This window comes from Solanum lycopersicum, chromosome 3 (assembly GCF_036512215.1).
Source record: "Solanum lycopersicum chromosome 3, SLM_r2.1".
Classification (NCBI taxonomy): Eukaryota; Viridiplantae; Streptophyta; class Magnoliopsida; order Solanales; family Solanaceae; genus Solanum; species Solanum lycopersicum.
Genome location: NC_090802.1, coordinates 67,526,058 through 67,538,110, shown reverse-complemented (window position 1 = coordinate 67,538,110; position 12,053 = coordinate 67,526,058). Strand labels below are relative to the sequence as shown.

The 12,053-nt window shown below is 35.3% G+C and overlaps 1 protein-coding gene across 4 annotated transcripts; it reads right to left on the bottom strand.

The window, feature by feature from the left end:
* Positions 1–300: 300 nt before the first annotated feature.
* Positions 301–9,458, bottom strand: LOC101263093 (pumilio homolog 5). Of its 4 annotated transcripts, none has more exons than XM_010320126.4 (10): positions 9,100–9,458; positions 7,767–8,529; positions 6,136–7,535; positions 5,901–6,042; positions 5,682–5,789; positions 4,409–4,621; positions 4,208–4,318; positions 3,444–3,638; positions 923–1,106; positions 301–771 (listed from the first exon to the last, which is right to left on the bottom strand). In XM_010320126.4, the coding sequence occupies exons 2-10, from the start codon at positions 8,376–8,378 to the stop codon at positions 749–751; spliced, it is 2,988 nt and encodes a 995-aa protein (XP_010318428.1). In that variant the 5' UTR covers positions 8,379–8,529; positions 9,100–9,458; the 3' UTR covers positions 301–748. The 4 variants fall into 4 exon arrangements, with proteins under 4 accessions (XP_010318428.1, XP_004235501.1, XP_069151783.1 ...); XM_004235453.5 differs by having other exon boundaries at positions 7,767–8,479; positions 9,100–9,393; XM_069295682.1 differs by having other exon boundaries at positions 7,767–8,754; positions 9,100–9,303.
* Between the last annotated feature and the right edge of the window lie 2,595 nt (positions 9,459–12,053).

Genomic DNA, 12,053 nt, shown 5'->3' with positions numbered 1-12,053 from the left:
GGTCACGTTGTGTTGAAAATTTTTAGACGAAAAATATAATTAATTGAGTTTTAGCGAGAAGAGAACTTCAGAAGAAAAATATAATTTCAACATATGATGCTAAAGAATTCCAACAAATTTGTATTAGCGCCAAGTCAGTGGGAGAAAAATGCTCCAGATCAATATAGTTTTCTTTTTGTTCTAAATAAAAGAGATCTCAATCATCCCACTTGGGTGGCAAATGAGTGAGTATGTCATTTCTTCCTATTTTAGTTTTTCAGTGATGATCCTTTTAACTCAAAAATGAGACTAACATGACTGTTGGAGAAACTAGGGAATGTTGCCGTAATTTTGTGTTACTACATAAAAAAAAAGGAGCCTGCTCTAACAAAGAGAGGACATGGTCCTTTAACTTGCAACCGCAAATACCCTGATTCCCCTGCAACCACCCATTCCAGAGAACAAAAAAAAAACAACCTTATGGCATGTTTCCCTGAACTGCTTTTGAGCATATTTGTAGAAAGCCACCCCCAAAGCAAGCAAATCTTACTAATTTAGTGCGCACTGAATATTTTTCTCCCATAATACATGCTTCGATTATTCAAGATATCTACAATCTTGGATATAGTCGGCAAATAAAACAACACCACTCTAGGGTTAACAGTTACCACTGGTACTTTGCATACTGCTTACTGAACAATCAACAGTTCGGCTGCTGCAAACAATTCCACCGTCCACCGGACGAGTAGAGAACTCTTTGTTCAACGATCTAGGGTTCACAGGTTCCAATATCTGCATGACAAATGGTAGAATGTGCAAAACATGTATGGATAGATCAAAGCACTAAAATCCCCCCAAAACATGAAAGTCAGTTAATCAGTCAACGGCAGCAACAAATAATAGCAGTTGCACACATAAATCAGACCACTTAACTTCTACACACCTTCATTACACAGCTGTTCGGAGAGCTGTTCAAATCGAGCCACTATGTGTTTTCCGTAGGTGTATTTCTTCAAAGCATGAAGATGAACTCTGATTCGGCTTAGCAGAATTTCCCGGTGCTTATTGTTGCTAATCTCAAGAATCTTCTGGACCACATAATTTGCAAATTGGTCCTTCATCATTGTCTACCATGAGAGCCAAAATTTCCCCGTCAATAAGTCAATTTAGGAAAAACTCATTCGTCACTGCTTTGAAAAAAATTAGAACTTCACATTCACCAAATAGAGAAGTGAGAAAAATGACATTAGTTCTACAGAAAATTCTAGACTTACAGCTGAGACCACTTCCTACCAATTAGACTTGAGGTCAGTTAAATACATTACTATCTCAGTCTAGGTGGACTAGCCCAAGTGACAAGGGTAGGCCCCACAGAGTCTAAAGCTTCTGCCTTCCTGAAAGTGTAGTTAGTTGCACAGTTCCACAATCTTTTCCAAACTACTTTCAGAGCTATTAGCTTCACTATTGTAAACCACCTCTTTCCATGGTGGATAGATCGTACTTGCGTTTTATATCAATTGGATGCAATACCTTACCAAAAACATGCGATAGGATAATAATTTCTTCTTTTTTTCAGTAATTGATAGGACAAGAAAATTTATCCCAACCCCACCAAAATAGAGACAGAATATACCATGTTAAAACAATGCATGTATGAAAACAATCAAGGAATGCACCCTAGCTCATCTCCTTGCATAGACTATTAATACATGTGCATTCAAAAAGGAAAATGATCGGCAAATGAAGATTGGTGATGCCTATGAGATAGAGAGAGGGTGGGTAGGGTAGGCATACAACTACTATAAATAGGTAGAGCAAGTGTGTGTGTGTGTGAAACTGTTAGATGATGCGATATTGGACAAAACTAAGAGCTGTGACCATCAAACTCATCCCACAACATAAAGACAGGCAGGCATAGCTAGTATACCACTGCTTCCTACCAGGACTTAAGAAAACCAAAACCAGAATCCTTTCCTTTTGAAAACAAAAAGAAGTATTGTAACAATTGATGCATAAAATCCTCAACATACTGAAGAAAGGTCTCATCTCTTTTCAACGAACAATTCATTTGCGCTGTCCTCTTCATTCATTCACTCTTCTTCTTTGGCTTATATCTATTTTACTTCGTTTCCCTTCTTTTTTTTTTTAATAAGGTAGCAAGTACTTCTTTTCCCCTTCTTTTAGATTCACTATAGGGTCCTAATTAGGATCTAATCAATCAGTACACTAATTCACTGATATCATGTTTTGCAGTGACCCAGATCTTGCAGTGTTCCATCCAATAAAAGGTCAAACACCAAATAGTATTATTCCGCTGGCCCAGATCAAATATCTAAGGCCCAGATCAAATATCTAAGGTGCAAACCAGAATCTGTTAGATAAATGAACTTTCTCCTTACACATGCAGAGAGCCTTTTTTCCCTAGGCAGAATCCTTTGGACAATTTAACAAAAATGTCTACCATCCAAAAATAGATCTTTTGCAGCTGACATCAAATTGTTATAAAAACAATTTCAATATTTCCCATCATTTCAAAAATCCATCAGCTAATCTTGCAATCTAAGAATTAGGACATCATGTTCCCCCCATTTACAATCTGTTGAACATTTTATAGTTAATTCCACTACATAATAATAATAAAAGAAAAATGGAAAAGAATACAGGGTTAAATTTGTTTGCACTATTAGGTTACTTTAAAAATTAGGCTGGCATCAAATTGTTATAAAAACAATTTCAATATTTCCCATCATTTCAAAAATCCATCAGCTAATCTTGCAATCTAAGAATTAGGACATCATCTTCCCCCCATTACAATCTGTTGAACATTTTATAATTAATTCCACTACATAATAATAATAAAAGAAAAATGGAAAAGAATGCAGGGTTAAATTTGCTTGCACTATTAGGTAACTTTAAAAATTAGAATTAATTACACATAATAAGTGAAATCTGTAGAACGGAAAATAAAATAAGAAATCTTCGACATGTTAAATTACACTGAATCACTGATAATTTCTCCCAAAAGGTTCTCGCAAAGTCTAAATTGAAAAAGTTATCTTGAAGTGAAACAGGACGAGAAAAAGATTGCTAGCTGATGAGGCTAGAGAAAGAGCTAGGGCATAATTCCAAAGAGCAAATTGTTATAATACTACTCCTATTTGCATTTTTCAAAAAAGATCCTCTGATGGTGGAATTCTAGGTTCTATATCTCACTGAAGCATGTTTGAGAAAGTAATTACACAACTACACAGGGAATGGCCCACATTTCAGTTTCTTTGCCAAATGACCATATAAGTGATTGGGAAAGCAAAGAGAAGTTGGCTTAACTCAGTTTAGGCACATGATCTTCCTATCGTCCTTTACAAAGAGGTTTCACAGAAATTGCTATGTGAAATAGTTGATTACTGAATTACAGCTGTGAAGGAAAACGCAAGAATAGTAAACAAGAATTCAGATTGCCTTACCAGCAAACAGTCATTTCCCTCTGACTCTGCAAGAATCTCCTCGATCAAATAATCTCTCTCAGTAGAATCACCATATTCCAGACACTTCTCAACAACGTTTGAGGCATACTTGTGTTGGCTTAACTGTACAACATTTCCGGTCAACTTTCCGATAATTCGACTTCTTTCATGTGGTCTTCCCCTCTCCAGAACATGCTGCAGCCATAAATTCTTATGTTAACACTACCGGTGCCCTTTGGTCCATCACTGTCCCCAAACAAACTGTTCTATTTTCCAGTTGAGCACACAATTTAGAGCCATTTAGTTTTTCCCTCTTCCTATTCTTGGGGGGGAGGGGGGGGGGGGAGCGGTTGGGTGCATGCACACAACAATAATAGCACAGACACACAGGAAGCCAAGGGGAACTTTGAAAAAAAATCTATTCATGTATTGCACATCCTTATCTGAAAGGTATAATTTTATGATTTATTTTTCAGAGAGTTGTATAATATTATATATCTATTTTTCTGAGAATTGTATAATTTTATATTTTACTTCTTATTGAATGACATCGATGTCTAATTGAAAGGAAGGAATTTACAGAACACTTAAAATAAGCCAGTAATGTCCCCATCACACCACACTAATTATTTAATTTGCACAATAGATGCTTTTTTGTTATGGTTGGAAGAGAAGAAGTCACATATAGTGATCAGGAAGTTACAGAACTTAACAATAAGAAAGAAAGTTTTTGTATATCAAACGGAGAAAAAATAGATACAAACCTGGGTGACATAGTTCCCATACTGATCTTGAGCAAGAGGATAAGCAGATTCCAAGATTTCATGCACTATACTTTGACTTTGAGAGTTTTCTGAACAATGTTCCAATATTCTCTTTGGAAAATTCATATGAAATGAGATGGGAGTCAGTTGAAATATTAAAAAAGCAACTATATGTCATGGTACAACATAGTTTAATAATACCTGGATTACACGACAACCATAAGGATGAGTAGACAATATAGCTACTTGGCCTTGGAATGAGGAGATAATGAAGTTAATTTTTTCAGGAGGTATGCACTCAATGCATTTTTGGATTACATGGTTCCCATTTTGATCTCGTACGCACTTCATTACATGCCCATTGAGTTCATGGACAAGTTCTGTTTTCTGATCAAGGTCAATAACTTCCAGGGCCTAGAAAGAACATCAACAGCAAGACAACGACATCTTTATCTGTACAACTTACTGAATTGCTTGGATGAAAACGGACAAAAGAAAACTACAGTACTAGAGTACAAAAAAAATTAGCATAATAAATGTGTGCTATCCAACATGATAATAACTGTATGGCCTCAAAGTGTGCTTAGCACAGTCATGGACCGTGGTTTATAACCTATAGAAGGGACCTTACAATCTGCTTTCAGCTCTACCCTTTAAGAGATCCAATTAGTTAGCAATATTAGTAGGTACTTGGACACTCTTTGAGAAATCGACAAAAAAGTGTTGTTGAAGTTGAAAGACATTTGTGGAAGTTGCAGTTGTCCATGGACATTAACTTGGTTTGAAAAAAGAAGTTGAAGATTTGTACGCGCAAACCAATATTTCACTTAAAAGGTCTAATACTAATTTCCCGTATTTACAACTACTTATTATGCCCAATTTAGAGAGCCAAGAATTGGTTGGAGAAGCCCATCAATCGAAATATGGATCATCAAAACGACAAAACTTTAATGAAGTGAAAATGGTAAAAATGCTAAACATTAACACTTTAAATCTTTACCACTACTGATAATGATGATATTTCTTAGAGAGCATGTATATCAGGAAATTCTAATTGATCAGCTATTCACCATGTCAAATCAAGGATCTTATACCGATAAACTCTTTAAAATTTCAGCCACTAATTCAACACTTAAAAGAAATGGAGAGGGAGGGGGGATTTTTCAATAAATTCTTTTAAAAGTAAATTAGCAACCGAAAATCCTTGTTTGGTACAGTTATGCAAGCATGACCTGATTCAAGAGAAGAATTGAGCAACACTGACATGTACATGGGGAAAATGTTGATGACTCTTGATAAATGTGACTCCGAATCTTCAAAATCAAGGGCCATGGCTTGAAAGGCAATTGTTTTTTTGTAAGACAATGATATTATTTATTGGTGAAGTTATACAAGTTGTTCGTCATACAAGAATAACAACTTCCATATGAATCCAATCATAAAAATATATTTGTATACTTGAAGTAAGATATACCTTTTGAATAACACGACAACCATACATTTGCAAACTCAAAGGCAGCATCTGTCCTGCTAATTGACATGCCAGCATCTTTCTTTGCTCATGACTTCCATGCTCAAAGAACTGGACACATAATTCAGATATGCAAAACATGCTGGAAGGTTAAAGGCTCAAGGGTTTAAAAAACTGAAAATGTCCAGAAGACCTGAAAGTACAGAAAACCAGAATATTTACCTTTTGAATGACATAGTTCCCAAAAACATCTGTAATTAGCTTTGAAGCATGTGGAAGGATTTCTTTGAAAACAGATGCCTTTTCTTCAATACTACAATTTTCCAATTTCTGCTGTATGAACCGACTTCCATGCTGATCAACACTAAGGTTAAAGAACCATTAAATTAACTTCACATCTTTGGGATTATACAGAAAGTTTACTGCAGAAAATACACAGTCGGTACATATATACTACCTGAATTCAACAACACGACCTGCAATATCAGAGAGGTCAATTCTTCGAGCATTGCTTTGTTTCAGTTCTTCGAGAAATGAATGTCTTTTAGAGTCATTCAAGCTACCTGGACCCCTTTGTGCAGTCCATCCAGAATACAATCCATTATTTCTACCTGAACCAGGGGAAGGTTTAATTTCATTCCTTCTTCCAATAGGGGATCCTGGCAGTACAGGACTACCAAGAGGTGAGGCTGGAAACTGTTGCGTGAATCCCAGGCCCGATGGACTCCCAAAATAATTATTGCCAGGAATTATCATTTTTCCAGGACTTGGTAAGTTCAGACTTCCAATTGGTGGACGAAGAAAATTCTGTTCAGCAATATAAGAAGGGAGATTTGACTCCTTCTGTGAGGCATAAGCATCAACTTCAAGCCCGAATACACCAGGCGAAGGAAACCGCATATGTTGACTAGGAGAAGTGTGTGAATCATCAACAGGATGAGGATGATGAAAGTACTGCATATGAAAAGGATCTGGGAAAGGATGCACCATTAACCCATGATGCCCAAAAAACTTGGTTAAATGATGCAGATCACCAACTTGTGGAATGTTTTCCCTTGGTGCAACATTTTGACCACTGATGCTTCGTCCAGAACTAGTATTAATATGCATAGACGGATATCCAGCTAAAAATGGAGAAAGAGAAGGCGAACTCAACGCATATCCCCCCATATTGTATTGAGGGGCATATCCACCAGATGGACTCAAGTTAGAATAGTACGGATTACCAGAAGCCATATAGGCTGCAGCTGTTGCATATAGAGGAGGTGTGAGGCCAGAACCTTGAGGAGCTGCTTGTACTTCAACTGAAGAGGACCAGCTCTGACCATAACCTTTTGCTAGGCTACTCTGCAGTGTATTAGTCCCAAGTGTATTTGCTTGAACTTGTGGGCCATTAACTTGGTAAGTCGTGCTTCTCTGGGAGTGGTACTGCTGCTGTTGTTTCTGTTCTACTGCATTCCTGCTGTGAAAATACTGTTCATCCTCGTTCTTACTAGCCTCTGGAGCCTGAACGTTCTTTAAAATACCTGATGCTATCTCATCACCGACTAAGAGTTCATTCACCAGATGTGCATCATTACCTGGTAATTCACCTTTCTGAGGGGAATGAGATTTCCCAAGACTGTCAACACAAGATTCTTTTTCAAGTGTAATGGCCAAAGGCTGATTAGAGGCAGCTATATCATGGTCACCTAAGACATCCGCACAAGCATCTGCACCGTGTTTATTTGAAATATCAAGGGAGAGACCGTCCAATGTAAGAGATTGCATATCAGAATCAGTTGGTTCCTCCGCAGCAACATGACCAGAGGACCGAGTTTGATTGTAAACTGGTGATGGAGTGCGAGGGAAGTCCTCCTGTGACCAATTAGTCACCAGTATAAGCAGGCCGCATGGAACATGAAAGAGATAGCACTACAGAAATCTAAATGATACTATCTTCTCATTCATTAGCACAATGTACTGTATGTATGCTTCAGAAAATTAAGCAGAACTTCTTAGATGTTGAAAAGTTGGGCACATGCAAAGAGAAACTAATAGAAAGGAAACAATACACAGAATGGAAGAAATATTCTTGAACTTCAATACCTGTATTAGGTCAACCAAACTTTTATGTTGACCTGCAAAGGAGGCCAAGTGCTGTCCTGAAGCACTCTGTGGTAAATTTTCATCTTCCGGCTCCTCATCATGAGTTGAGAGAGAACTTCTGGTCACATGCAAGGATCCATCTTTACTATTCTCAGAAGAGTTTAACTGGCAGCTATCACCCAGATCTGCAAAATGGTGTGCCAGGTGTCTATTCTCCCTAGAAATAATAGGAGGAGGAAGCCTAGGATTCAAGTTGACATTAGAGTTGTAGTATGCAAAATACGAGGGATCAGCACGCATCTGCTCTTCAGACTGCCAGTTCTGCATGGCATTGTCTAAGCTTGCCAAACTCAACTTCCGGCCGGAGCTTTGATCATAGACAAGGTTACCGTAGGCTGAAAATGAGCCCTCCATGCTTGGAGGCGCACTACCACTACGATTTGGAACCTTATTTCTATTATGGCCATGAATCTTATGACCTTTAAGAAGCAATCCCAGTTCATCAGCTGCCACTTCATTCATAGGTGATGCGAAGTTGACCGTGTCCTTGGCAGAAACCCACTTTCCTTTTCTACTGTCTTGGAATATTCTCATAGGGCTCTCCGTTGCCATGTTGCTCAAGAGTAAGCAAGCATATAGAGTTTTGAAATCAACAAAGCCAAAGGTGGAGACATTTCAACCGAAGCTTTTCATCGACATCACATGAAGAGATTCTAGAAACAAAAGATACTAAGCTGTGGTGACTACATATAATCTGGGGCAACTGCAATGGAAGATTCAGATAAAAAACAATTGATGATGCAGTGATACTTGTTGTAAATAGGGATGAGCAGAAATATTTATTTAGGTACCATAACATTTACTTGCTAGAGTCCCAATCAAATAATTTTTCATTTAGTCACAATCAATCAACCCCATGACCAGCAGGGACAATGATTGATGATTAAATTGAGCATTCTATGTTCAGCAGCTAAGCGTGATTGAATAACTGGACAGCAGAGAAGTAATAGGTTAGTTTTTTGTTATCCAAAACTTCAATGAGCTGAATGGTTTGATTGTCCAAATAGAAGTTTTTTTGTGGTATGAAAATAGAAGGAAAAAGTGGAGGATACAGAATTCCAACGGGTTGTATGTAGTAATGGTCATGTGAAATCTGTTATCAGAATCGAAGTGGTGATTAACACAGTGAGTAATTAAAATTGACAAAAGCTAAAGCAAAAACCTTTTTTTGGTAGAATCGCATGGTAGGAAGAGAGAAGGAGAGAGTCAAAAGGTGTAACATAAGAACCCTAGTACAACAGCAGATGAAAAGGAAAGTGAAGTGATTACATACCTGCTCTAATGATAAGGAGAGAGTCTGTTACATAACTCCCCGATGGCGTGGTGTGGTGTGATGTGATGTGATGTGATGTGATGATCAATTCCTAAACGCAGCGCAGAACCATATATATCGAAGAAGAAGAAGAAGAAGAAGAGAGAGTTTTCTTGTTTGTTTTAACTTACTCCTACTCTACTATATTAGATTATTACAAATGTCGTTCCTTAAACCCCACCACGGGGTTTGAAATATTCATCCTCTTTCTTTATTCTAATCTAATGTATCGTCCTAAAATAACCCCTATTATTTATCTCATTTTAGTTGAATGGTGTTACATTCAACTTGATTATGATGAAATTTAATACTTTCTTTTCATATTCTACTAAACATAATCTCAACATATATATCATATCATATCATAATGTAAGTGAGAGGTCCTTCAACTCAAAGTTGTATTACAAATTTACTCTTCACTTGAACATTATTTGAATATATATAACATTATATGAAAATAAAAGCACAATATTTTCATTTTTAATGACCTAAAAAAATAAATTTACACTTCAATTACAATAATTAGAATGATTGAAAAGACAACAGTTAAACTTACATTAAATAAATCTTTTTTTCTAGGTGAATAATGACTTTTTTCAGGTAAATAAAGAAACCTATTAGGCCAAAAGCTCCATGGAGAGCAACAAAAGTCCACAGACCCCCCAATTGACACCAAACTATGTTTCATCGTTAAGTAAATCATTTCATCTTCATATACATTTCAAAAGGCATGGAAGATATACGAACGCTATTTTAGTTAAGAAATCAAAGATTTTAAGACAATCATGAAGAACATATGAAATATGGTGTCTACAGTGATTTCTCGACAACGACAATAATGAGAAACTGATTTTGTGTTCCTAGAAATCTCATAGTCCTCCAACATCCCGTGCCCTTCATTATTTTTCTTTTTTGAAACGGGAAGGTTTCAAATTTTTAACACTTTTCTCCGCTGTTGTTTTCTTCTAACCTCCCCCTCCCCCCCCCCCCCTTTCCCCTCTTATTGTAGAATATGCCTCTTCTAGATTTATATGTGATGCAATTTGAAGTGTTCTTAAAATTCAAGGTATATTAATTTATCCGAGTATTTCTATAATACAGTTTCAATCAGGATATTCACTGATTTTTTCCTTTCTCTATTTTATTAGTCTTTATTTGTTCTTTTTTACTATTTTTTTCTTAGCTTGTTTTTCATTTTTGAAAAGATGAAATTTGAACAACAAATATGATGAAAGTATATAATTGACATGTAATAGTAAAATAATTTTACCTTTGAGAATCACACATGGTATTTTTCGAAGCTATAATTTTTTTTATACAGTATATTTATCCTCATATTTTCACATATAGGCTTTTAAATTGTATACATTATCATTTCTCTTACAAGATTCTTTCCTTTTCCTATTTTAATTTTGGGTGATTGAAGATTAAGATCTTAGTTAGAGAACATATTTTTTAATCTTAGTACGTCTTAGATATTATTTTCTCTTCGATTTGAATTTGTAATATTTTTTCCTTCATCAAATTATATATGACTCATCACAAGCATGTTTATGATGTTATTATTGGTTCGTCTTTTTTTTATTATTATTTTGTTAATTTATTTTCTGTTTATTAAAATTTAAATTTGAAAACTAAAAGATATCAATTACTTTTACTATTTGAATAGAGTGATGATTTTTTCATGAATACTGAACATCATATCATCAAAAACTAACACAAATAGTGATATATTTCATGTAAATACAATAAAATATACTCATATATAGACCCATGGACTAATCACAAGTAATTGCATTCTCAAGACAATCTTATCATATTGTCGTTAAGCTTTTATGTTTATTTTCTTTATAGAAAATGCAAAATGTGTAATTGAAATTTATATTTCTGATAAATTTGTTTCGCTCCTTTGTTATTTCATTAAAGGCATTAGATACATTTATTATTATTTTTCTATCATGAATCCATAGACATATTTTACATTCATGATTCACATATTTCTGGTTTGATAGCAGGTGCACCATTCTATTTTATGAATAAAAAATAAAAAATAAAATTAATTTCAATATCTATACCTTATAACTCACTTCTAAATAAAATAAATAAATTGTAATGATAATAAAGGACAAACGTGCAACGCACGTTATCAAAAACTAGTGTATATATATACGCACACCTATGAATATGACATATAAGAAACACAAAATAAATTTAATTACATAACATAAATAATTTTTTCACATGTGTTGTATGACTTACAAGAAATAGTAGAATTTCAATCCTAATTTATTTTTGCACAGGTAGATGATTCGCAAGTGACGTAGCATTATGTTTGACTTATAGTCAGTTTTTTAACCCAGTTTAAAGTTAAATGTATAAGATTTCTTTCTGAATGCTAACTACATTTGAGAGGTTGAACCTAAGGACATTCATTTCAAACATTACTAGTCTTTACAATTCATAACTTTGTCCGGCATGTTCCTTTTTATATATTTTTTTTAAAAAAAAAAAAAAGAAAAGGAGAAAAACAGACGCTTGAACTTGTTTACATATGTAATTCTATGCTAACCAAGCAGATGGTACTGGTTGAAAGGCAGATGAGAGTACTCCACATGATTCAAGCAGTCGCGGAAGTCTGTGAAAAGCCTTTCAAACACTCTCCATTGGACTTTATAAGACCTTGGACTATGGGAAAGGTAACATCACCTGCAAAATACCAATTGAATGACACGCAAAGCACTATGTTACTAAAGAAAACTGACTGAAGATAATTGAATCAAAACACTTGAGAAAAAAGGTCAATCTTTCTTTTTTCGGATAGCCCCTTACCACATAACAAATATAAACTAACAGATTTAACAAACACAAATAAACTATCACAACAGTTTGATTTAATAACTATGGCATGTAGTAAT

Bases quoted from the DNA above. Each gene is read 5' to 3' on its own strand.
- LOC101263093 (XM_010320126.4), bottom strand. From the start codon at position 8,378: ATGGCAACGGAGAGCCCTATGAGAATATTCCAAGACAGTAGAAAAGGA. The intron at 7,536-7,766 runs GTATTGAAGTTC...AATTGGTCACAG, and splicing joins GTTTGGTTGACCTAATACAG to GAGGACTTCCCTCGCACTCC. The intron at 4,622-5,681 runs GTATATCTTACT...TGTTCTTTCTAG, and splicing joins GTTGTCGTGTTATTCAAAAG to GCCCTGGAAGTTATTGACCT.